Source organism: Microcaecilia unicolor, chromosome 2 (genome assembly GCF_901765095.1).
Source record: "Microcaecilia unicolor chromosome 2, aMicUni1.1, whole genome shotgun sequence".
NCBI lineage: Eukaryota > Metazoa > Chordata > Amphibia > Gymnophiona > Siphonopidae > Microcaecilia > Microcaecilia unicolor.
This window is the reverse complement of record NC_044032.1, coordinates 263,491,397-263,518,506: the sequence shown is the minus strand read 5'-3', so window position 1 is coordinate 263,518,506 and position 27,110 is coordinate 263,491,397. Positions and strand designations below refer to the sequence as shown.

Below are 27,110 nucleotides of genomic sequence, written 5' to 3'. Positions count from 1 at the left end.
TCCATATTTCTGATCATGCTGCTACTACATGTTCTCTGAGTATTAATTCTGGACTACAAAAATCCAAGTTGTGGCGCTTCAATTCATCCTTATTACAGGAAGAAGCTTTTCTCCAACAAATAACTGATCAGGGCCGGTCAAACCTGGTAAGTGGGGTAAGCACCGCAGGGGGGCGCTTGCCTTCAAGGGTGCCACCATACCACGCCGCCCTTGGTGTTTTAAATCTTTAATTTACCTCAGTTCCAGCAGCCACGTCATTTGAAAGCCCTGCCCTGTCTCTAGCCTTCCCTCCCTTCGTTAGTTCGTTCCGCAGTCCCGCCTTCTGACATCATTTCCTCGAGGGCGAGACTCTGAGGGAACGAACTCACGAAGGGAAGGAAGGCTAGAGACGGGGCAGGGCTTTCAAATGACGTGGCTGCTGGAATGGAGGTAAATTAAAGATTTAAAGTACCAAGGGCGGCGTGGTATGGCGGGGGATGGGGCAAAGGAGAATTGCTGGACAGGGGCAGGGTGGGAGAAGAGAGAAAGGAGATTGGTGGGGGGGCGCCAACTCATAGTCTGCAGGGGGGTACCAGAGACCCTAGGACCGGCCCTGTAACTGATCATACTGCAACATTCTTTGATTTGAATACTACTCCAGACGTTTCTCCCTTAATAATATGGGATTCATATAAGGCCTATGTTCAGGGAATTATTATTGTACATTCAGCATTTATTCACAAACTAAACAAACAGGAGTTAATACAACTTGAGAAAGAAATATGTATACTTGAACATAAATATATGTTGTCTGGTATGGCTGAGGATCTCACTCATCTGCAGAAACTCAAATTCAATTTTAACAAAATTCTAATTTTAAAGGTTGGTATTCAGCTTTCTACCCATTCTGCACTATATTATTCTGGCATGAATAGAATAGGCAGAATTTTGGCCAATTATTTGAAAGGAGCAAAAAAGAAAACTATGATTCATGCTATCAAACATCAAGGAAAGGTATTGACTAAACAAAAGGATATTCTTGAGCATTTTTTGGACTTCTACAAGGATATATATTGTTCTCATCATAATGCATCTCCTGACCAAATGAGCTCCTTTTTACAATCTTTGCAAGGTCCAAATATGGATGTGCAATCCCTTTCACACCTGGATGCTGATATCTATACAGGAGATCAAAAAAGGAATTTCTTCATTGAAATCTAGAAAATCTCCTGGAAGTGATGGGTTTACTATAGAATATTATCAAAAGTTTGCTTCTATATTAATGCCTAGACTATTACATTTGTATAATCATTGTATTAGTAACAAAGAACGTTCTCCTTCCACGTCAGAAGCTATAATTATTCTTTTAGAAAACCAGGTAGAGACCCTATCTTGTTTGGTAATTATCGGCTTATATCTCTGTTAAATTATGATTGTAAAATTTTTGCAGAAGTTCTGGCAGATAGATTAGCATCAGTCATTGGTTATTTGATTGCTCCTAAACAAAATGGTTTTGTTCCTAAGAGATATGGTTTAGATAATTCCAGAGTATTTAGCCATGTATTACATCTTTCTAAGCAACTTGATATCCCAACTTGTGTAATTTCTTTGGATGCTGAAAAAGCATTTGACTGTGTTGAATGGCCTTTCTTATTCCAGGTTTTAAAGTGGTTTAATTTTGGTACTCATTTTATTGACATGGTTTCTGTCTTATATTCATCACCAACTGCTAAACATTTGATTAACTCTTCACTCACAGACTCGTTTTCCCTGCATAGAGGCATTAGACAAGGGTGTCGTTTGTCACCTCTACTTTTCCTTCTTGTATTAGAACCTCTCCTTATAGCTATCAAAAATCACCCAGAAATTCAGGGTGTTCCTGTTGGTAATTCCTCAATTAAAATCTCTGCATATGCAGATGATATTCTGTTATATATCATGTATCCAGAGGTATCTCTTCCCTTTCTGTCCAAGTTATTAGACCAATTTGGCAATCTTTCTGGGTATAAAGTCAATTGGTCAAAAACTGAATTAATGCCAATGAATATCCATTGTAATAAATCACAAATCACAGCATTTCCTATAAGATGGTGTCCAAATCAAATTAAATATCTTGGAATTTATTTTGAGTCCTCTTGGGAAGACACAATTCAAATTACCGTATTTTTCGGACCATAAGACGCACCGGACCATAAGACGCACCTAGGTTTTAGAGGAGGGAAATAGGAAAAAAAAAATTTTCCTCTTTCCCTCCTCTAAAACCTAGGTGCTCCGGTGCGTCTTGTCCGGGTTTTGGACCTCCGTTCTGTACTTACAGGATTCCATGTTCCCTGGTGGTCTAGTGACGTCGGGGCAGGAAAGAGCCCCCTCTTTCCTGCCCATCGCGCTGCTCTCCGTGCTTCTCAATGCTTTCTGACGGTCTCGGCGAGATTCAAAATGGCCGCCGAGAATCTCGGCGGCCATTTTGAATCTCGCCGAGACCATCAGAAAGCATTGAGAAGCACGGAGAGCAGCGCGATGGGCAGGAAAGAGGGGGCTCTTTCCTGCCCCGACGTCACTAGACCACCAGGGAACATGGAATCCTGTAAGTACAGAACGGAGGTCCAAAAACGCTACCTTCGGACTATAAGACGCACCCCCCATTTTCCTCCCAAATTTTGGGGGAAAAAAGTGCGTCTTATAGTCCGAAAAATACGGTAATATGGATTTACTCCTGAAAACTACTCATGACACATGTAATGTTTGGTTCCCGTTACATCTCAGTTGGTGGGGGAGAATAGAAACTATAAAAATGGTTATTGCTCCACGCATTATATATATATTGAGTATGTTACCCTTCTAATTTCCTAAATCTTTTTTTAAAGATTTAGATAATATCATTTTTTTTTTTACATTAGACAAAATACCTTTATTTACATCATTGGCCTTAGCTGCATCATGGCCCATTATTTCTGATACTCTTAAAGCTGTTTTTTTTCTAGATTCTATCTGTAAACTTTCCATGTCTTCTTCTCAGAGGGCACTAATTTGGAGTCATTCTCATATAAAAATTGGATCCTCTCCTCTCATTTGGAAGGAGTGGGTTTTATGTGGTATATATTGCATCACAGATATCTGTTCTGGAAACACTATCATCTCTTTTGATGAGTTAGTGAACAGATTCCATCTTCCTAATACTCAATATTTTAAATATTTGCAATTTAAATCCACTCTCACTAAATGGATGAATAAACACTACAGTGCACAACAAACTTCAGATATTTCTCTTATTTTTGACTCTATAATTAAAACAAAGGGAATAGCTTCACAATTTTACTCTCTATTATTACCCTCTAATCATTCAAAAATTGAGGCGCTTCAAAATATTTGGACAATGGATACTAATCATAGCACGTCTGATACATTATGGGAATGGTTTTGGACAAAATCCATGAAACCTATTGCTTCGGCTCCTATATTGCAATCTCTTTTTCTATTAGCACACAAGGCTTTGTGGACTCCAGTCAAACAGCACAAGGTGGATTCTACATCATCCAACTTGTGTTGGTTGTGTAATAGTAGCATAGGTACATTAGAACATATGTTCTTTTCTTGTCCTGATCTACAAATTTTCTGGACATCAGTATGGGATCGCATATGTGCTATTTTTCACATGAATTTGCCTTTTACATTTCACCTTATGATATTTCGCTCTGCAAGATTAAAGCAAGCAGGTCTTAAATGTAACTATAAATTGTTTGACGCCCTTTTGGCCATAGCATTTTTCACTATTATAAAGAATTGGAAGAATTTTAAATTGGTCTCTTTTTGTTTTTGGTGGGCTAGTGTATGTATGATTCTTAAATATGAAAAAATATTAGCTGAACGTAATAATTCCATGCATTTGTTTCTCAAAACATGGGACCAAGTAGTAAAATTTTGCCAAAATTAAGTTTAAGAAATTGTTTATGATATTTTGGATATTACTGTTTCCTTTGTATGATGTCACAATAAAGTAAACCTGTATAACTTATAATTTCTAATCCTTTGTAATGGCACTGCATATATAATGATGTTGAATGTATGGAACTTTCTACATATCATGTATATGATTGTTTATTTTTGATTTTTGTTTTTGTACTTTGTATACTTGATTATATTTTTTGAAAAGTTAATAAATACGCTTGAACTGAAACTCTAAATGGAATAAAAGCATGTTTAGAGTTGTTAGAAAACTGGATATCTTCTCATAAGTTGCATTAAACAGAAAGAAAACAAGAAAACTTCATTTTTGTAGATAGGAACCCCAGAGAAGTTCAGGACTAGTTCACAATTCTCGACAGGTGATGATAAATTTACATTTGATTCTTCTAGGATTCTAGGAGCTGAAGTAGACAGTCAACTGACTATGGAAACACAAGTTAATAAAGTAGTTAAAAATTCCTCTATGTTATTAAGGAAACTCAGAACGATTCAAAAATATTTTAAAATTTTCAGCTTTTAGAATAATAGTCCAATTTTTATTGTTATCTCGGATGGACTGTTGAAATATTGTCTACTTTGGCTGTTTAAAATCTTTAATCAAGAAATTACAAACAGTTCAGAATACAGCAGTTAGGCTAGTGTATTCGGTTCATAGGTTTGATAGTGTTACTCTTTTTTTTTCTTAGATTACATTGGTTACCAACTGAGGCTAGAGTCTAATTCAAATTGTATATGTTGGTGTTTAAAATTTCATATTGTAATGCACCCTCATATATGGTCATTGGAGCCGACTCTGTGGGTGCTGTGGGTGCTTGAGCTCCCCCAATATTGAAAAAATTCCTTGTATGTGTCCAGGGAGGGGTCATTTCCATTGGGCTTAGCACCCCCAAAAATTTTGAAAAGTTGGCTCCTATGTATATGGTAGATTTTATACAGTTGTTGAATGGAAGTAGCTATCATTTTTTTTTAACCAGTTGAGGTTGCGTTTTCCTGCCATACAAAAGATTATGTCCCATAAGTTGTTGGTAGCTTCTTTTTCTTAATAATTAAATAATTAATAATTTAATAATAACTTAATAATTTAATTTGGAAAGAAAGTATCCTTTGTTTAGGAAAGCAATTCAAGCTTTTTTTATTTCAAAAAATTGTGCTGCCCAGAATTTAATCTTCTGAGTTATGGCATTATTTTGTATTTTTGGCTAGAAATATTTAGAATCTGAGAATAGTACATTTGATAGTATTTTAATAGTTAATTTTAATTCCTAGATTTCTTAGTTCTCTTTGATTTGTAATCCACGTAGAACTATATAGTTAATTACAAAATAGAAGACTCATAAAGTAAAGTATAATAAGAATAAACTGCCAATTACCTTTGCTGTCCCTGACACACAAGTTATACTGTATAACTGTATAATAAGGATAAACTGCCCACTTCGCTCACTGTTCCTGACACGTGTTATATGGTATAACTGTATAATAAGGATAAATCGCACGCTTCCCTCGCTAGCCTGACACGTGTTATACTGTAAACATTTCTATTAAGGTGTATCTCTGAGGTGAAGGCATTATGTTGAGCTATGTCTCCCTGCTTTCTTCCTGCAGCTGCCCCATACTGGGTTAAGAAGCCAGAGAACAACATATACATTCCAGGGGAGACTGCCCGCCTGGATTGTGAAGTCTACGGCAATCCCAAGCCTAATATCAGCTGGAAAATTAATGGAGTGCCAGTGAAAGGTGACTATCACTACTTACTCGTGTCTTTGAAAGTGTGATTATTTACACCGGTGTCCACATATGTGTTTGTGTAAAAGCACTCAGTGCCGATCTGTAGAGTCATTCTTTAATACATATTTTGTGCTCACAGATCCTTTGCAGCTCTTCCTCTTTGCTTCTCCTGTGTTTCAGAACTGGATCCCGATCCCAGGCGTCAGGTTAGGGATGGGACTCTGATCCTTGCCAACCTTCAGACTGAAGACACGGCAGTGGCACAATGCGAGGCTTCCAACCAGCATGGGGTCCTTCTGGCCAATGCCTATATCTATGTCACCAGTGAGTGTGCTCTCTGCCACCACCATAGCTTATTGCCTGCATCTTCCCAGCATTTCCCCAGTCTTAGTTGTGATTCTCCATTTGCAGTCATGCTGTGTGTATCCCCCTTTCTCTCAAAACATTCTGTTTTCCCAAAGCAATAAGTAACAGTATAGTAAATAAATAAACGATAATAAATGATAAACGATACCCCATTCCTTTGTCATGTGCATGCCTCTGTTCTTGTAACATGTGTCGTCCCCCCCCCCCTCACTCATGTGTCGTGTATTCCACCTGCTCTTGTATGTCACCCCACTCTTCTGTGGTATGGATCCCTCCTGTTGTATGTGTTGCCCTTTCATGTCATGTGTATGCCCTTGCTCTTCTGTTATATGTGTTCCCCCTGCTCAAGTTTAGTTTAGTTTTGTTTGTGTCTTCTAGGTCTCCTTAATCTTATCTCATCAGTCTCATGTCTACTTGACTGGTGCCACTCCTCCCATTCCCACCACATAATAAATTAAACATTAATCTTCATAATAACATAATATAAATGGTAATAATTGTGGGAGACTACAATATGTTTAGATATCAGTTCCATGTTTCTTGTAGATATTGGCACCACATGTCTACAGCTTACCTATTGTCATCCTAGCCCTAATCCTGTCTGTCTCACTGTACCTTCTCACTTCCTGCATCTCCTTCCTTCCTGTCTCACCTCACCTTTCTTTGCCTCCTCCCCTTCTGTCTCATATGTGATCTCCACCCTCTCCACTTGTTTTATGGCATCTCCTCTCCCTCTCCTATCTGACAACATCTCCTTTCTCCTTCCCCCACATCTCAGAGCATCCCTTCTTCACTATTATCACTCACTCCCACGTCTTTCTTAGTTTCTTCTTCATCTTCCTCTCTTTCTCTCTTCTGTCTTTCATCTGTCCATCTCCCTCAACTTTTCATAGTGTTTCTGATCCTCCTCTGACTTAACATGGCTTCTCATTTACCTCTTACTCTAGCCCTGGTCTCACTTGTAGCATCTCCCCTCCTCAGTCTCTCCCTTGCAAGTCTCATGGCACCTCCTTCTTCTCTCATCCCTCACCTCTCCCATGGTGCCTCCCAGGGCCATGCCTAGGATCTCTGGCGCCCCCCTGCAGACTATAAGTTCCCCCCCCCCCCCCCCCCCCCATGAAAATGATCGCTCACCACTTGCCACACTGACAGGAATTGTCAGCAATATTCTTAGAAACAAATTGCTATACATTGCAAAATAAGATAGCAGATGTAAATTCTCAAAGTGGACATATTCCAAACACTAAAATGAAAATAAAATGATTTTTTTTCTACCTTTGTTGTCTGGTGACTTTCTTTTTCTGATCATGCTGGCCCAGTATCTGATTCTGCTGCTATCTGTCCCCTTAACTCCGTTTCCAGAGCTTCCTTTCCATTTATTTCTTTACTTTCCTCCTTTCTTCTTCATTTCTTGCTCTATATCCCCTGCCCCCTCCATTCATCCCTATCCAGCAATTCCCCTCTCTCCCTGAGCCCTGCAATCCATATCCATCCGTACCCATCTGTCCCCTCCATTCATCTCTATCCAGCAATTCCCCTCTCTCCCATCCATGCTCCTCTCTCCCCTCCCATCCATGCTCCTCTCTCTCTCCTGCCCTCCCGCTCCCATGTCCCAACTGCCCACCCTCTTCTCCCCCCCCCCCCCAAGATCCCTTTCCTTTTTTTTTTTTTTAATTTACCTCCGTCCGGCAGCGCAGCGTCAGTGAAGGAGGCGGCACTCCCGACGTCTCTAGCCAGCCTTCCCTTCGCTCAGTGTCCTGCCTTCTTCTGATGTCATTTCCTTGACATTAGAAGAAGGCGGAACACTGAGCGAAGGGAAGGCTGGCTAGAGACATTGGGAGTGCCGCCTCCTTCACTGACGCTGTGCTGCCGGACGGAGGTAAATTTAAAAGGAAGAAAAAATGAAAGGGATCTTGGGGTGGGAGAAGAGGGCGGGCAGTTGGGACATGGGAGCGGGAGGGCGAGGTAAGCACGGTGCGGTGGTGGCGCCCCCCAGAGGACGGTGCCCCCCTGCCGTGCTTACCTCGCTTACCGTGTCGGCACGGCCCTGGTGCCTCCTAAGATTCTTCTCTTCTCTCCTCATGTCTCACAATGTACCTCCCTTCCCTTCTCTCCCAGCTGTCTCACAGTGTCTTTTCTGCCTCTCTTTCTCTCATTATAGAGCTCCCACCACAGATTCTCACCCAAGACAGCATGCAGTATGAGGCTGTGGAGCAGATGAATGTTTACATGAACTGTCAAGCTTTCGGGTCCCCTCTGCCCTCCATTGAGTGGTAAGACCTGTGGGATCTTGGTTGTTACTAAGGGGGATTGGTTTGTGTCATAACAGCAATATTAGCCAAGGCCAAGTAAGATAGGATGACCAATCAGTGACACTTGACTAACTCTTTTAATAGCTGTTAACATCACAAAGTAACTAGCCAATATTATGGTAGTTGTAACAAACACTAGACATCAAAAAGCATCATTAGCAGACTTGACATTGCTGATGGTGTTCCAAAGGCAGATAGCCAATAAAAAACAAGAATTGTCCCCATGAGACCTCTCACTGTCTTCCTTTCTCTGGCAGGATGCGGGATCAGTGGACACCTGTGCTGGAGGATGACCGTTATAACGTGTTTACCAATGGGACTCTGTACATCACTAATGCCCAAAAAGAAGACTCTGGCCTGTATACCTGCACTGCCATCAATGACCAAGACAATGCCACCATCAATGCCATCCTGGATGTGAAAAGTTGAGTAGCGTCTTCCTTGTAAACTCATGTTTCACTCTGCAATATAGCTTCCTTAGGGGGCCAAGTAACTCATGGCAAATCACGATGCCTTAAGCAATGACATCCTTTACTCATATTACTCCGGTGTCATATGAGTAAAGGACGCCATTGCTTAAGCCATTGTGATTTGCCATGAGTTACTTGGCCCCCTGAGGAAGCTATATTGCAGAGTGAAACGCAGAGCTCCGTTGGGCAAAATTGCAAAAGCTAAGTAACATTATTTGTTTAAGCAAGTGTTAAACATCACGATTCTGACTATCTTTGATGGGTTATAGTTCATTTCATTCTCAGCCCACATTTACATACAAGTGGAGTTTTTTATGACCAGTGATAATAACGGAGTCAATGAAATGCGGGCATTGAGTACATTTATTGTTCTATCGCCATGCAATGACTACTGAGGTCTTTTTCTCCACTATAAACAGAAGAAAAAAGCCTTCAAACTGATACCACATACTTTCAACACTTCGGGTTAGTACATTATCAGAATGAACCATGTTCTGCTTTCCTCTGGATAGTGGTATTAACCTTTACAAATGCACAATTAGCGGCTTTGAAATTTGCCATCCTACTACCATGCTCTTGCAGCTCTGCCCAGCAGGTTTCAATAATACCACCCTGTGTGTAAAACTTGTAGGCTTTTTTCCTCCTTACACAAATAAAGTTTGCTTCCATCCTTGAAATCAATAATCACAATCCAAAATTGGGAACTCCTTTAGGGGATATAGCTAGCAACCCCACGTCCCTCCCACAGGTCCTCCAGAATATAGTTTATTTGCACTTACTATACCTCCCAAGCTAACTTGCAGATCTATAATATTTGATAGGACAGACAGTATCACTCAGCAATAGCACAATCAGTCAAAGGTGAAGGGTACATAGAGGAAATAGGGGAAAGGGAGAGAGACAGTACTTAGAGCATGAACCGGGGAGAGGGGAAGATTTTAATTGAAAAAATCTGAAAAGAAAAGAAAACATACATCAGTGCAGTCCTCCCGAACTTACAGAGCTCAAAAATACTTCTTCAGCTTTTACAAGGCGAGGTCTCTATCTGGACTCCTTTGCCAAATGATCGCAAAATGGCTACGGTGTTTTATGTGTTGACGTCAGACGCCTCCGCTAAACTCCACCCCTAAAAAACATTCATCAAAAAGATGTAAAAACTTCTTTACGAAGAACAGACAAACTTTTTTGTTAATAAGGGGATTGGTCAAAAAAATTGATTCCACTCTATTTTAGAATTTAAACCAAATGGGTGCAAAGTATGTAAACGGAAGATCCAGCGCTGTTCCAGTCTCAGTAGGAGGTGCTTCCTATCTCCTCCCCCTGGATACCATTTCAATTGTTGGAGTACAATACATTTCAGGCTCTCAAAAGAATGTCCTTCTTTATTGCAGTGCACAGCAAGAGGAGCCGTAGTTTTCCTTGCAATGATATTGCTTTTATGTTCACCCAATCTGGTAGATAATTTGCGGGATGTCTGACCAACATACAATTTATTACAACTGCATCGAATACAATAAACCACCCAGTCAGATACACAGGAAGTATTCTAATATAAAATATATTTTCTCCTTGTGCTGATATCATCAACGATAGAGGGGAAGATTTTAACAGAATTATAAATATAAGAGTAAACCCACAAGATAAATAGTTCCCTCAAACCTCCTAAGGCTCCTGAAGGAGATTATGGAGGACTATGTTACTGAACAATTGGATTTCTATCTTTAAAAATTTGATATTTTGCATTCCTCTCGATCAAGCTTTAGAAAAAATTACAGCACTAAAATTGTTGTATCTGCTTTGACAGCATATGTTAAGGAATTATTTTGTAAAGGTCAATGTACTATTGTTACGGATTCAGGGATAGTGAGCCCTTGTACCGCAGCTGGAGCTGAGGCAGACAAGTCACCTGGGCTGGCACAAGGCAGGAGTCAGAACAAGACAGGACTAGGCAAGACTGGGCTAGACAAGACAGGACTTAAAGCAAGGCAGAGGAAACAAGGTGCAATAGACAAGACAAGGACTGGATCCAAATGAGGCAAGGAAAGCAAGGGAAAGGGACTAGAACTAGAACCCAGACAGGACAAGGCAAGACTCCTGCCTTGTGCAACGACCTGCTCCTCGCCAAATCCAGAGGCCACTATTCCATCCTCATCCTCCTCGATCTATCCGCGGCGTTTGACACTGTCAATCATGATTTACTTCTTGCCACACTGTCCTCTTTTGGGTTCCAAGATTCTGTCCTCTCCTGGTTCTCCTCTTATCTCTCCCACCGCACCTTCAGGGTTCACTCTCATGGATCTTCCTCCACTCCCATCCCACTATCTGTTGGTGTTCCCCAGGGATCTGTCCTTGGACCCCCTCTCTTCTCAATCTACACCTCTTCCCTAGGCTCACTGATCTCATCTCATGGTTTTCAGTATCATCTTTATGCTGACGACACCCAGCTATATCTCTCCACACCAGACATCACCGCGGAGACCCAGGCCAAGGTATCGGCCTGCTTATCCGACATTGCTGCCTGGATGTCCAACCGCCACCTGAAGCTGAACATGTCCAAAACCGAGCTCCTCGTCTTTCCACCTAAACCCACTTCTCCTCTTCCTCCACTCTCTATCTCAGTTGATAACACCCTCATCCTCCCCGTCCCATCTTCCCGCAACCTCGGAGTCATCTTCAACTCCTCCCTCTCCTTCTCTGCGCATATCCAACAGACTGCCAAAACCTGTCGCTTCTTCCTCTTCAACATCAGCAAAATTCGCCCTTTCCTTTCTGAGCACACCACAAGAACTCTCGTCCACGCTCTCATTACCTCTCGCCTTGACTACTGCAACTTACTCCTCACCGGCCTCCCACTTAGCCATCTATTCCCCCTTCAATCCGTTCAGAACGCTGCCGCACGTCTTATATTCCGCCAGAACCGATATACTCATATCACCCCTCTCCTCAAGTCACTTCACTGGCTCCCGATCAGATACCACATACAATTCAAGCTTCTCCTCCTTACCTACAAATGCACCCGGTCTGCGGCTCCTCACTACCTCTCTACCCTCATCTCCCCCTATGTTCCCACCCGTAACCTCCGCTCACAGGACAAATCCCTCCTCTCCGTACCCTTCTCCACCACTGCCAACTCCAGGCAGGTAAATCTCTAGATTTACACCTGTCTTTTAGATTGTACACTTGTCTCTAGATTGTACACCTGTCTTTTAGATTGTAAGCTCCTTGAGCAGGGACTGTCCTTCCATGTTAAATTGTACAGCGCTGCGTAACCCTAGTAGCGCTTTAGAAATGTTAAGTAGTAGTAGTAGACTCGGAACTAGATTAAAACTGGGACTGGGACACAGGCAATACAAGGCAAGGCAGAACAAGGCAAGAACTAGATTAAAACTGGGTCCAGAAAAGGGCAAGACCATGACAAGGCAAGGACTGGATCTGGACAGGACTGGACTGAATAAGACAAGGCAAGGCTAGACATAAAACACAGTAGACAAAGCAAGGCAGAGGCAACAAGAACAAACAGAAGCAAGACTATAAACAAGGCAGGAACTGGACTTGACTTGGCAACAAGAACAGGCTAGGCTTGGCAGGATCAGGAACCAGAAACAGGCTAGGCTTGGTGGGATCAGGAACCAGGAACAGACTTGGCTTGGCAGGAATAGGATTCAAGGACAGACTTGACTAGGCAGGAACAGGATTCAGGAACAGACTTGGCTTTACAACAGGAACAGAACTTGATTTTAGCAGAAAGCAGAAATAGGGATTTGGCTTTAACTGAAAGCAGGAACAGAGCTTTGGCTTTAGCAGAAAGCAGGAACAGGGTATAACTGAAGCAAGAGTCAAGAGCAGGGCTAGACTAAAGCAGGAGCCAGAGATAGAGTCAAACTGTAACAGAAACCAAGAGCAGGGTTTGGCAATAGCAAGAGCCAGGCTTTCAGGAACCAGGTTCAAGAGCAAGACACACAGAACCAAACCTTTCAAGTACAAGACTCATAGAAACACAGTTAAACGGGAACAAGAGTAAAGCTTCTAGAACAAAGCATACCAAAGCAAGGCTTTCAGGAACAAAACTCAGAAACACAAGAACAAGCATTCTCACAGGAACAAAGCCAGGCTGGAATCAAGGCATGCAGGAACAAAGCCCAGCAGAAACTGGATCTAAACAGGGAACACAAAGACAAGGTTAAATGACCTGTTGCAATGGCAAAGGCATGAGAGTTCCAAGGTGCTTTATAAAGGACTTTGCTGATGATGTCACAACTTGGAATGAGGCTTGGATAGCAGGAACACCAGAGCAAGGCTTGGATAGCAGGAACACCAGACAGTAGAAGCATCAATGCAGGAACAAAGCAGTCTGGAGAAGCCACAGAGCCAGATCACTGAAAAAAGGTAAATCTGGACGCAGGGGCATGGCCACAGATGTGACAACTATTATTATGCAATTTGATTTAAGCAGTGCATTTGACCTACTTGTTGATTTAAGCAGTGCATTTGACCTACTTGATTTTGAACTGATGATTCAAATTTTGACTTATTTTAGCATCCAAGGTTCAGTTTTGTCTTGGTTTAATGGCTTTTTGACAAATCATCATTATATTGTAAAGAGGATTTTTTTTCTGAAAGATGGAGTCCTTTAAGTGGAGTTGCCCAAGGTTCCCCACTTCCCCATCCCTTTTCAATTTATTGATGCAGTCTCTCGGTGCCGCTCTTGATCAAGCTAAGATAAAACACTTTGGGTCCTGTTTACTAAGGCGCATTAGCGTTTTTAATGTGCCTACAATTAGCATGCGCATGTTAAAGACTCTAATGCACCTATAACATGGCTTAGTAAACAGGACCCTTTATATATGCAGATGATATCACTGTGATGCCACCTCAACTGTGGTCTGATACATTATCCCATATTAGAACCAGTGTTAATATAATAGACAACTGGATTGCATTTCATAGGCTTAAATTGAATAAGAACACTTTTAACCAAATTGACTCACTGTCCACATATACAATACTGAAACTTCCAAACCCAAAGTGGACAATGTGACTGATACCAAACACCTATTTAGGCAATCTTATGTAAGATATCTTATAAAAGAAAAAAGGGAAAGACCTCAGAAGTCTGTGGTAATATATCACCATACAGACTGGTCTGTAAAATGCTCTATTGGTGCCCTGTTAGAGCCCAATTAGTGCTATATCCACTAGACCCCAATCTATCATCGGCCAGAAAAACATTTTCAAAAATCTTTTTATTGTAACCTTACCAATAATTGTGTGAACATTTAGTTAAAAAGCTACCACATATAGTTTGTACATAAATTTCATATGCAGCATACAGCACACTTATCTGTTCCCAACGGGGCCCCTTTCACCTTCAGTGGCGGTAACCAGTTAAAGCACTGCATCCCTAAAGAAGGCTGAGGGTGAAACGGGCCCTGGTGGGAACAGATAAGTGTGCTGTATGCTGCATATGAAATTTATATACAAACTTTATGTGATAGCTTTTTAACTAAATGACACCAATAGAGCATTCTACAGTCTGGTCCGTAGGATGCTGTATCACCACGGACTTCTGAGGGCTTTTCCTTTCTTCTTTTAAGCAATCTTACATAAGATTGCTTAAATAGGTGTTTGGTACAGTCACATTATCCACTTTGGGTTTTAAATTAAATAAGAGCAAAACCAAGTTTTTATGGTTGGGTTCTAAAACGGATCCAAAATATGTTGAGTTTATAACTTTAGATGATAACCAGTTCCCTTTGGATCTTCATTCTAAATTTTTGGGGATGGAGATGGATCATTTATTGTCTATGCATTGTCATATTCAGTTTATCATCAAATACTCTTTTACAATGCTAAGAAAGTTGAGGGTTTTTAGAAAATATTTCAAGTTAGAGGTCGAGGTCGAGGCTTTAATTCTTCTTAGACTGGATTACTGTAGTCTTACACTAGCTATTTGTTCTAAATCACATATTCATCGTTGACAACTGGTACAGAATTTTGTTAGACTGATATTTGGATTATCTCAATTTGAGTCACTTCAATCTTATTATTCTAAACTTCATCGGTTACCAGTTGCTGAGAGAATTCAATTTAAATTAGGTATCACCACCTTTAAAATTCTTACTGGGGAAATTCCTGATTATATGTTGAATTTAGTATACTTGTGGTCTTCTTCCAGATACAATACTTGTAATCTCTTTCAGCTAAGATTTCCAAAGTTTAAGAATTTAAAAACTATTAAACATTTTACACTATCTATTCAATACTGGTTAGCTAATTTGTGGAATCAGCTTCCGTAGTCTGTGAGGTCTTGTACTCATTATCTTTTGTTTAGAAAACATTTTAAAGCTTTTTTATTTGGCAAGGTGGGTTTATCTAATGTTTAGTTTTTGTTTATTGGTTGTTCGTAATTCCTGGATTGATTGGTCCAGCTCTTGATTGTTGTAATCTGTCCTTGAACTGTATAGGTGGAGCACAAGAACTGCACAACATACTATAACATAACCAGTGGCATAGGAAGGGTGGTGGTGGGGTGGTCTGCCCCAGGTGCACGCACTAGGGGGGTGTCGGCTCGCTGGTTCCCTGGTCTTTCTGCCCTGGAACAGGTTACTTCCTGTTCCGGGGCAGAGAAAGCAGGGAAGCAGCAGAGCCGATGCAGCTCCCAGTGACGTGCAATGGGGGCGGATCGGCCCTCCCGCCTGCCCCCCGCTGAAATGTAGGGTGCGTTTCGGGGGGGGGGGTGCGCTCCGGAGAGGGGGTGCGCCGTGCCCTGCACCCGGGGGGGGGGGTGCGCCGTGCCCTGCACCCGGGGAGGGGGGTGCGCAGCGGCGACCCGCCCCGGGTGTCAGGCACCCTCGCTACGGCACTGAACATAACATCCCAAAGAAGACTGTGCTTTTGACTAGGCTCCTTTGGTTGAACATCAGCAACTGTTCACTAAAAGTATTCCCCTTTTTAAGATACACCCCTCTGATGTAAATCAGTGACTTCTCCATAAACACACCGGTGGCCCATTGATTCTTTTTGTTTGTGAATGACATCAGAAATCTCTGCTACTATTGTATTGATGGGTCTGTACAGATATGATTTCTCTTAAGCCATTGTATGTTGGGAAGTAGCATGGATTAGACAGATGGAAGTGTTTGAAAGATGCTATTCAAGATGTCAAAAATACTAGGACGGGGGGGGGGCCCACAATGAAACTACTAAGTAGTAAATTTAAAACAGATCGGAGAAAATATTTCTTCACTCAATGAGTAATTAAACTCTGGAATTCGTTGCCAGAGAATGCGTTAAAAGCAGTTAGCTTAGCAGGGTTTAAATTTTTTTGGATAATTTCGTAAAAGAAAAGTCCATAATCTATTATGAGGATGGACTTGGGAAAATCCACTGCTTATTCTTGGAATAAGCAGCATAAAATCTGTTTTACTGTTCTGGATTCTTGTCAGGTACTTGTGACCTGGATTGGCCACTGTTGCAAACAGGATACTGGGCTTGATGGACCTTCTTTCTGTCTTAGTATGACAACACTTATGTTCTTATGTTCTTAACAGTAGCTGCTTCTAAGCAGAAAATACTTAAATGGTAGCAGCAGTGGGATCTTTACTAAAAGTGAAGAATGGGTTGGCAGATAGGATAAAGTGGACAGCTGAGATGGCTAATGTCCTCTTCTTTGCTCTAGTAAATTATATTTTCCTTCTACCATAGATGCTACAAAGATCCTGGTACCTCCAAAAGACACCCGAGTGAGAATAGGGGACAAGGCTGTGTTCGAGTGCGATGTTCTCTTTGACTCATCCTTTCAGGAGTCCAGCATGAGTTGGAAGAAAGATGGCAAGGAAATCCAGGAGTCAGATGACAGCAGCAAGTATGTACACTGGTATCTCACTGTCTGCAGTGGGTAAGCTCACATAGCTGAGGTCTCATTATCAGAGAGCACTCAGTAAAGAAACTTTCACTGCTGGGGTCTCATTGTTAGAGGTCACTCAGTAAATAGTCTCACTGCTGGGTTCTCATTGTCAGGGAGCACTGCAAAGAGGAAACACACCCTGTTGGCGCTCTTGCTGGTGGCTCTGCTGTCAAGAAGCTGGCACTGAAGAGATTTCACTGAATCAGTGGGCCACACAGTGTGTGTCACTGAGGAAACCCACAAAGTGAAGATCTCATTGATACGGCAGTGGTATGAGATGTAAAGGATTTTACTTCTCTTTGCCCCTGCCCCATCCCCCCAGGTACTTCATTGAAGACTCCAATCTAACAATTTCCAGTGTGGATGATACAGACCAGGGGATATACACATGTGTGGCCTGGACCCAACTGGATTCTGTGGAGAAGAGTGCCCAGTTGGTGGTAGTGGGTGAGTAGAGGAAATGCTTGCATGAGGCTGGTGCTCTCCCTCACTATAGAGCTTTACTGGGGCTTTGAGGGGCTGTTTTCTCTTCCTTTCAGATCGGCCTGGTGCCCCCTATGACCTGGAGCTATCAGACCAGCAGGAGCAGAGTATCACTCTCACCTGGACACCTGGGAATGATAACAACAGCCCAATACAGGGTAAGAGGTGGTCTCTGGAAACACATTAAGGTCATTCCACTGGGTTCCTATAACACAGATCTTACAATAGATTCTGTATCAGACATGAGGCAAAATAGTGAGCCTTTGAGAGGGGTCGGGTATTCTTTTTTATCACTTAACTTTCATTTTCTCAGGCGTGAGGCAAAATAACGAGCCTGTGAGAGGGTTTGGGTCTTCTTTTTTATCACTTAGCTCTCATTTTGCCTTTCTGCACTCTCCCCCCTTCCCTCTACTTACACTCCCCTCTACCACCCCCAGAGTTTATCATCGAGTTTGAAGAAGATGAGTTTGAACCAGGTATATGGCATGAATTGACCCACGTAGATGGTCTCACGCACTTAGCACAGCTCCAACTTTCACCCTTCGTGAATTATCAGTTCCGAGTGGTGGCTGTGAATGAGTTTGGGAGAAGTGATGCCAGTCCTGGGTCAGAACGTTTCCAGACAGCAGAAGCAGGTAAGTGCCATAGAACTCGGTTGCAGAGGGGAGTGGGGGGAGGCGGGTAAAAGTCATTTATGCTGTGCTGTTGTGTATCATGTCTCATAAGAGATAAACCCCAAACTAAAAACAGTAGCGTGGTGGGTTCATTAGAATACAGATTTACTATCCAGCATTATTATTAACTGTTGTTGGTTCATTTTTTCCTGCTTTCTTTGAGAAGACAAATGGTAAAGAAGTTGTATTGGCAGGGAGGAAGTAGGATCAATTTAACATTAGCATCGGCAATATTTGCACAGGGAATGGATTCCTCCCCCACCACACACATCTTTCTTCCTCTGTCCATGAGTAGCCTAGTGATTACAGCACCAGGCAGGAAGCCAGGGATCAAATCCCACTGCTCAGGGGCAGGCTGGCAGTGATCGGGGCCCCTGGACAGTAAAGGTCATTGGGCCCCCCTTCATCCACTGCCCGCCACCCCCTTCCTGCAGATTACAGACCCCCTCCCACACACTACAGACCCTTGCAAGTGGGTCCTACCTTGAAGGGCCCTGGTGGTCTAGTGGTATCCGTTGCTACTGTGCCCAGGGCTGGTGCTGCCGTGTTTTCAAAATGGCTACTGAGACTTTCTGCAGTAGTCTCGCAAGTCTCAGCAGTCATTTTTAAAACATATTGGTGCCAGGCACAGGCAGAGTAACGGCAGCATGCAGGAAAGAGTGACATTCTTTTCTGCCCCCACAGATGCCACTAGATCAACAGGACCTTTCATGGTAGGACCTCCAGGGAGGGCTGTAGTGTGTGGCGGCAGCGGGCAACCAGGCAGAACCACGGGGCCCCATAGAGCCTCTAAGCCCTCGGGCAGTGCCCGGTTGCCCAAATGGTCAGTTCGCCCCTGCCACTGCTGCTCCTTGTGATCATGGGTAAGTTACTTAGGACAGCTCCATCTTTCACCCTTCGTGAATTATCAGTTCCAAGTGGTGGCTGTGAACGAGTTTGTGAGCCCACTGGGGACAGGGAAATACCTAATGTACATGAATGTAATGCACCTGGATTCAGCTCTCAATGAAAAGATGTGAGCTGAATCCAAATAATAATACTTTTTCTCTGGGGAACTGATTATAACCTGGAGCCCACCTCTTTCCCCTTTCTCTCTAAGGTTTTTGACTTTAGGCATTCCTTTTTAAACATCAAGGTGAACCCTCCCATTACCAGCTGTACCATATTAATCTCCCTTTGTAACCCCCCCCCCCCTTTCTGTCTTACAGCCCCAGAGAAGAGCCCTGGAGGTGTGAAGGGAGAAGGGTCTAATCCTGATAATATGATCATTACATGGGAGGTAATATCTTAACGACCCGAGATCCACCATTCTTATTTTCACATATCCATGATGTATCCCTTCAGCTATGTCCCCTTTGCCTTTCTCTCCCTCTTCATTTGTCTGACCTCTCTCCAAGCTCCCTTTTGCACTTTTCTCTCACCCCCACTCTTGCCCTTTCGCCTTACTGTCTGAATGCCCACTGACTCCATGTTATAAGGAACAAGCTAACCAGGTCCCAGCTTCACCCTATTGCATCCCTGAATTTGTAGTTCTGATAAATCAAAACTATAAATCCATGCATGTAATGGACTAAAACCAGATCTGGATTAGCCTGTTCCTTATCACTTGGAGTTGGAGGGCAACTCTGCTGTATCCTGTCTTCTGTCTCCGTTCTACCCTCCTTTCTGCTGTTTCCTTGTGTTTACAAAATATTGTTACCTCTCTTGATAGCCCATGAAGGGACTAGACCAGAACGGGCGTGGTTTCCGCTATCTGGTGAAGTGGCGGCTGCAGGGTCAGGCTGGAGAGTGGCACAAGAAGGAAGTGGCACAGCCTCCAGTCCTCGTCCAGAGTACAGATGTTTTTGTACCCTACGAGATCAGAGTGCAAGCACTGAATGACATTGGGGAGGGGCCAGAGCCCAAGACCATCACTGGTTACTCAGGAGAAGACTGTGAGTTCCCATTTCCTTCCTTATTACACTTTAATATGCACATGGCACCTCTTAAGGTATTAGAGATTCTACCTTGTCTAGATTTGTTCATACTGTAGTTGTTCAGTAAAACGTAATTACATCATAGTAAGGTTTATTAGGGGGTAATTTTTTAATTGTTTGCAGGGCCTTTGGTACATTGTAGGTGTAGCCCTACATGTAGTTCCCCTTTGCAATTTGGGCCAGTGGAAGAAATGCAGAATTTATACCTGAATCCTTTAGTCTTGTTCTGAAACAGTTGCAATTTATACAATGTGGGGAAGTGAGCACAGGGATTTCAAAACAAAATGACTTTCCCTCCCCCTAGCATATCCCTGCCCCTTATTTCCACATAGATAAAAAAATGAAATGTCAACGGCACGCATACTTTTAGGGGAAGGGACAATTTTCAGACAGACTACTCACAAACACCTATCTGAAATATTTTCAAGATTACCCTCCTCTCATATAAGAGATTGTACCTCATGCACTGTAGCTCAGAGGTGTTCTGTAATAAATTACTAATTGCTGTAAGTGATGCCTTTTACAGTACAAAATATGGCATCTCATGCCTTTAGCTTGCAAGGGCTCAGGTCAAGAACTAAACCTTCAGTTTGAAAATGAATCTATTTTATTCAAATTACCCAGAATTCCACCTGTGGTTCATAAAATTGAATAAAATGAAATAAAAATGTCTTAAGAGCTCTGCACAGAATAAACAACTTTGGACTAATTTAAGCTTGTGTAGTGGCTCATTTCTATAAATGCTAACCGCTGCTAGCTAACTTAGACCCAGATAAGAACATTAGCCACACTGTGTCAGACCAGTGGTCCATCTAGCCTAGTATCCTGCTTCCAACAGTGGCCAATCCAGGTCACAAGTACCTGGCAGAAACCCAACTAGTAGCGGCATTCCATGCTACCAATCCTGGGGCAAGCAGTATCTTCCCCCATGAATATCCCAATAACAGACTATGGACTTTTCCTCCAGGAACTTGTCCAAGGCTTTTTTTAAACCCAGATATGCTAACCGCTGTTACCACATCCTCTGGCAGCAAGTTCCAGAGCTTAACTATTCTTTGAGTGAAAAAAAATTTCCCCCTATTTGTTTTAAAAGTATTTCCATGGGACTTCCGGTGACGTCATGAGCTAGGAAGCAACGCGCTCCTGAGGCTCCGAGACCCCGACTCCACTAAAGATTAATTATCACGCGTTCGGCTTCTGCAATCCGTTTCCAGTATATGGAAAAATACCTTAAGTCCCCGCTCGCTGCAATGGCGCAAAAAACCACGAAGAAAGATAAGAATAAAGTGAGTAGCGGAGAGGCCAAGATGGCTGAAGAGCTAATGGCGCCAGGGCCCTCATTTACAGACTCCCAACTATCGCAACTAACACAAGCGATCGAGAGGGCCTGGGAACCGAAGTGGATAGCGCTGAACAATAAACTGGAAACCTACCAGACAGCGCTGGATGGGTTGGGGATCCGGGTGAGCGATCTGGAGACCAGGGTTTCGGCGGTTGAGGATGACTCCCGAACGTATGGCCCAGATATGGCAAGTTTGCGCCAACAACTAGAGGAGCAGAGGAGCTTATTAGATGACCACGAAAATCGAGCGCGCAGGAATAATATACGTATTGTAGGCCTGGACGAGGCACTACCTGAGCGCAATCTCGAAACGTGGTTAGAAACGTGGCTATCTAAGGAACTAGCCCTAACGGACACAATGGGACCAATTGTGATAGAAAGGGCGCACCGCGTGGGCCGAAGAATGGAAGATCGAAACCGGCCACGTGTGGTCATCGCGAAGATACTAAACTACCGCCATAAGATTGAAATACTCCAAGGCTTTAAACTCAAAAGAGATACCTTAAAACATAATAACAGGAATATATTGATATTTCAGGATTACTCTACCATTGTGCAAGAAAAACGGAAACAATTCCATGTTATATGTGCGTCCTTGGCACAGAAGAAAATCCGTTTTAGACTGCAATACCCAGCCCAGTTATCAATTTTTGTGCAAGATAAATGGCAAGTATTTCCTAAAGTGGCAGACGCCAAAAAGTACTTAATAGAGAATAAGGTGTTGGACGCTGTTTGACCTGGACTTAATTGAAAGTCAAAGGAGCGCCTTGCGGAGGTGGGGCGTGTAAGTTATGTATGAGTAAATATGTATAACAACCTGTGGAGTGCGGGGTCTCGAGTGGTTACTGGGGTCACAGTTTCATCACCTGGTTTGACTAGGGGATGGAAAGGGGTGATTGCATAGTTGGGAAGTTAAAGGGATGGGAGGGGGGAGGGGAATTGGAGGAAAAGGGGAAGCCCGATGTATATGATAACTGCTGGGGCCTTGTTAACAACACAATACACGGAGTAGCTATGAGGAAGGCAAGTAGGGACTCAGAAAGTAATGGTTTTATAAATACACAAGATAAGTCCAAAATTAGAAGATTAGAGATAATCTACAGACATGCCACTTAGAGTGATAACATGGAATGTAGGGGGTATTACATCCCCTATAAAAAGGAATAAAATTTTGACGGCCCTTAAAAGACACCGAGCTGATATTGCCTGTCTGCAAGAAACACGCCTTAGTGATGAGGAACACACAAAATTACAGAGATCGTGGGTGGGAGAATGCTATGCGGTGGCTGCTAAGGGGAGGAAGGGAGGAGTAGCAGTACTTTTCCGAAAAGGATTAGCGTGTAAGGTATCTGTGGAGGAGAAAGGGAAGCAGGGTAGATCCATTATATTACGGGTATGGGTACAAGGTATGGAATTTTTACTGGTAGGAATATACGGCCCAAATGAGCATGATCGAGTTTTTTTTCGGGATCTGGGGAGTAGATGTCTTCAGTACAAAATAGAGAAGATTTTAGCTCTTGGGGATTTTAATTTAATTTTAGACCCAACAGACGACACCTCAAATCCGGATTCCATGCACTACTCTGGGCAAAGAGCAAGGGAAATGCCAATGTTTGTAAAAACTCTGAACTTAGTAGATGTGTGGAGGGTGTTACATCCCGGCGAGCGAGACTATACACATAGATCAAGGGCTCATGGTACCTTAGCGAGATTAGATTATATATTAATAGAGAGGTCTATGTTTCCCCAGGTGAGGGCAGCTTGTATAGGGCCGGAGGAGATATCAGACCATGCCATGGTGTGGATAGAATTAGAGGCGCCTGGAGATAATGTTGGGGGGGCAGGATGGAGATATCCAGCATACCTTCATAATGAACCCCACTTTCAGGAATACCTGGCAAAAAGATGGGAGGAATATGCAACACATAATGGGGCACATGCACTGGCAGACCCGACTTTGTACTGGTCTGCATCAAAGGCAGTCCTTAGAGGGGATATCATTGCTTACTGTAATTTAAGAAAGAAGCGCCGAGCTGCAGCTATACTGCAGTTGGAGAAGCAACTGACTAAAGCTAAGCGTACCCATCTGCATAGACCTACACCACAAAATTTAGAGAACTTGAAAGTGGCGCAGACTACTCTGAACACTTTACTTCATGAAAATGAGACTAAATCAGCGATTTATTATAAATACAAGCTGCAGCGTTTTGGGAATAGGACAGGGCGTTTATTGACTAGGGTAATAAAGAACTGGGGGGGACCCCGGGTGGTGGCTGCTCTACAGGATGAGGGAGGCAGACTTACAGTAAAACAAAAAGAAATAGGGCAAATATTTACCAGGTATTATGCCTCACTCTACTCGTCTGAGGCATCCCCAAACGACAGCTTAGTACAAGACTACCTAACAAAGGCGGGTCTTTCCACACTGTCACCTGAAGAAGTGGCCGTCCTTAATGCCCCGCTGAATTTAACTGAGCTACAACAGGCAATTAAGGGATTAAAGCAGCGCTCTGCACCAGGCCCTGATGGCTATACAGGGGAATATTATAAAACATTACCCCAGGAGGCACAAGTAGCATTGCTGGAATATTATGAAGAGGTGATAGAGAAAGGGGTATTTCCGGCATATGCAAACTCGGCTTTAGTTACGTTGATACCTAAACCAGGAAAGCCATTGAATAGAGCTGAGGACTTTAGACCAATATCACTAATAAATGTTGATACGAAAATGCTGGCAGGGATACTTGCAAAAAGATTAGCACAGTATCTACCAAAACTGATTAATACAGAACAAGTTGGATTTGTGCGAAATAGGCAGGCAACACATAATGTCCGACGCTTGTTGTTGGCAATGTCGAGTTGCCAAGATAGGAGGGAACCATCAGTAGTAGTGAGTATGGATGCCGAAAAGGCGTTCGATAGGGTGGGATGGGGATACTTATTTCAAACTATGAACGAGATGGGGATACAAGGTTGGTTTGTTCAGGCAGTTAAAACACTTTACAGTAAACCAGGGGCAAGTGTGCTTGTAAATGGGATAAGGGGAGAAGAGTTTGAGATTACGAGGGGAACTAGGCAGGGATGTCCCCTATCCCCAGCCTTATTTGTGATATTCCTGGAACCACTATTGCGTACATTAATGAGCCACGGAAGTATCACAGGGGTGTCGGTGGCGGGCCAGACTGTAAAGGTGTTGGCCTTTGCTGACGACCTATTGTTAACAATAACGGATCCGCCTAGCTCCATGGAAGCGTTGTTAAAAGAAATAGAGAAATTTGGCCGGATTTCGGGCTTTAAGTTAAATTTATCTAAGTCGTATGCTCTGGAGGTGGTACAGGGAGAACGCCAGGGATGGAAAAATAAATTCCCCCTCATATGGGAAAAGAATTTCATTAAATATTTAGGAGTGCGCATCCCTGCAGACCTTACCCAATTATACGAACTTAACCTGCAAAAACTGCTTGGTGAAACTAAACTGAAGTTACAGGCTTGGAGCGCACTCCCTGTGTCTTTATTGGGGAGGATTGCACTGTTTAATATGAGTGTTGCCCCACGATGGATATATACATTCCAAACAGTCCCATTATATTTGAGAGGTAGGGATGAGCGGCTGTTGAATCAACATATACAAAAGTTCCTTTGGAAAGGTAAAAAAGCTCGCCTCCCAATTTCATCCTTAAGTATACCAGTGGAGTATGGGGGGCTGGGACTCCTAAGCATACGATTTTTGACTATTGCTAGTGGCATGAGGCAAATAAATGACTGGTATAGGCATACGAGTGACTATGCTAATACAACCATGGAGCTGGGCTTAATTCCACAAATTCATTTCAGTTATTATTTACATAGTACTGGTGCACCCATGCCAAATATCCTGAAATATTCTGGAATTATGAACACTGCAAAAGCGGTGTGGGGGTGGGTGTGCCGTTTACATCATTTTTCGACAAAAATAACACCTTATCTGGCTATATGTGATAACCCCGCCTTTGTTCCAGGACAATTATATACTGTTTTTCACAGATGGAAAGACAGGGGCATCATATACCTGCTCCAAGTGGTGACTAGAGAAGGCAAAATCAGGACATTCTCTGACTTACAAGAAGAATATGCCCTGCCAGACAGGGATTATTTTTATTATGGACAATTAAAGCATTATATATCATCCCTGCCATGGACATCATTGACAGAGGACGTACAAGAGGAGTTATCAGCGGCCTTTTCGCTGGAGTCTCAACAGAGGGTGCCTATGTCTTATCACCATAGACATATACGAGACACGGCCCCTGAAATAGAATACCACAGACTGGCACAACAGTGGTCAGCAGACTTGCAAGAAGTGGTTACGACACAGCAGCTGAAAACACATATCCTGCAAATACGACGAGTCACAAACTTAGCGGTACACTGGGAGCTACAATATAAGATGGCCTTACGGCTGCACATCCCACCGAAGAGAGCATTTTATATGGGGTTGTCTCCCTGGGGAGAATGTCCAAAGTGTGGCGCGGATGGAGCAACTTTGGGCCACATGTACTGGTCCTGTGTGGGTATCCAGAAGTTTTGGAAACAAATCATACTTACTGTGAACAGGATATGGGGTCAGCGGTGGCACTATGAGTTTTCTTTACTCTTTGGACAGCCTAAGCTGGGGACAAGGCCCAGGAAAGGATACACAGCATTTGTATTACGGGCAATAATTGTTGGCAAGCAGACAATATTATCTGAATGGATGTCGTATAAATATCCCACATGGCAACAGTGGCGGACCCGTATGATATACTTGTTGCGGATAGAACGAATGGCCGTAAAAGACTTTGACTCAGAGATTGGGAGGAAATTTCGGCAGAAGTGGCATCCCTTTTGGGACACCATGACACCAGCAGCACGTAGTTATCTATTGAACTTTTGAATTATTTACATAGTAGGAAGAGGAAGAAGAAGTTGGGCGGGGGCGGGAAGGGTGGGGGGTGGGAAGGTATGAAGATTTAGGACTGGAGATAAGAAAATTGTGAACTGTTATTACTAGCTGATTGTTCTGTTATGTCAACTGTTGAAACAATGAACAGGAGAAAGGGAGGGAGGTTTGGGAATAAAACAATAACCCAAGGTATGTGAGCTTGTTAAGAATTGAAGTTGTAATTGAACAAACCGGTAAACACATGCGGTGAACTATGTTGTTGATCCAAATAAAAATGATTTAAACACAAAAGTATTTCCATGTAATTTCATTGAGTGCCCCCCCCCCCCCCCCCCCTGGTCTTGGTACTTTTTCAATGAGTGAAAAATCGATTCACCTCCACACCACTCAGGATCTTATAGACCTCAATCATATTCCCCTCCAGACATCTCTTTTCTAAGCTGAAGAGCCCTAACCTCTTTAGCCTTTCCTCATATGAGAGGCATTCTATCCCGTTTATCATTTTGGTTGCTCTTCTTTGAACCTTATCACTCAACGAATAGTTAAGCTCTGGAACTCTTTGCTGGAGGATGTGGTAACAGCAGTTACCATATCTGGGTTTAAAAAAGGTTTGGACAAATTCCTGGAGGAAAAGTTCATAATCTGCTATTGAGACAGACATGGGAAGCAACTGCTTGCCCTGGGATTTGTAGTATGGAGTGTTGCCAAAATTTGGGTTTCTGCCAGGTACTTGTGACCTGGCTTAGCCACTGTTTGGAAAACAGGATACTGGGCTAGATGGACCACTGGTCTGACCCAGTATGGCTACTCTTATTTTCTTTTATTCTTATATGGTGACCAGAATTGAATGCAGTACTCAAGGTGAGGTCGCACCACGGATCTGGGTCCTATCTGGTCACCAGCACCAAATATCTGGGTATTTGCTAGTGGTTGGAAGTTTATGTGGGTACAGTCGATATTAAGTGCCATAACTGCACAGCTATCCGGGCATAG

At 42.9% G+C, this 27,110-nt stretch overlaps 1 protein-coding gene across 1 annotated transcript in view; it reads left to right on the top strand.

The window, feature by feature from the left end:
* The window catches only part of L1CAM (L1 cell adhesion molecule), a 302,701-nt gene that overhangs the window by 207,371 nt on the left and 68,220 nt on the right, over nucleotides 1–27,110 (top strand). Inside the window, 10 exon segments of the mRNA XM_030194088.1 lie at nucleotides 5,545–5,676; nucleotides 5,848–5,991; nucleotides 8,195–8,306; nucleotides 8,603–8,769; nucleotides 16,520–16,679; nucleotides 17,044–17,168; nucleotides 17,261–17,362; nucleotides 17,642–17,839; nucleotides 19,087–19,157; nucleotides 19,590–19,812. Coding sequence (XP_030049948.1) covers nucleotides 5,545–5,676; nucleotides 5,848–5,991; nucleotides 8,195–8,306; nucleotides 8,603–8,769; nucleotides 16,520–16,679; nucleotides 17,044–17,168; nucleotides 17,261–17,362; nucleotides 17,642–17,839; nucleotides 19,087–19,157; nucleotides 19,590–19,812 — 1,434 coding nt within the window.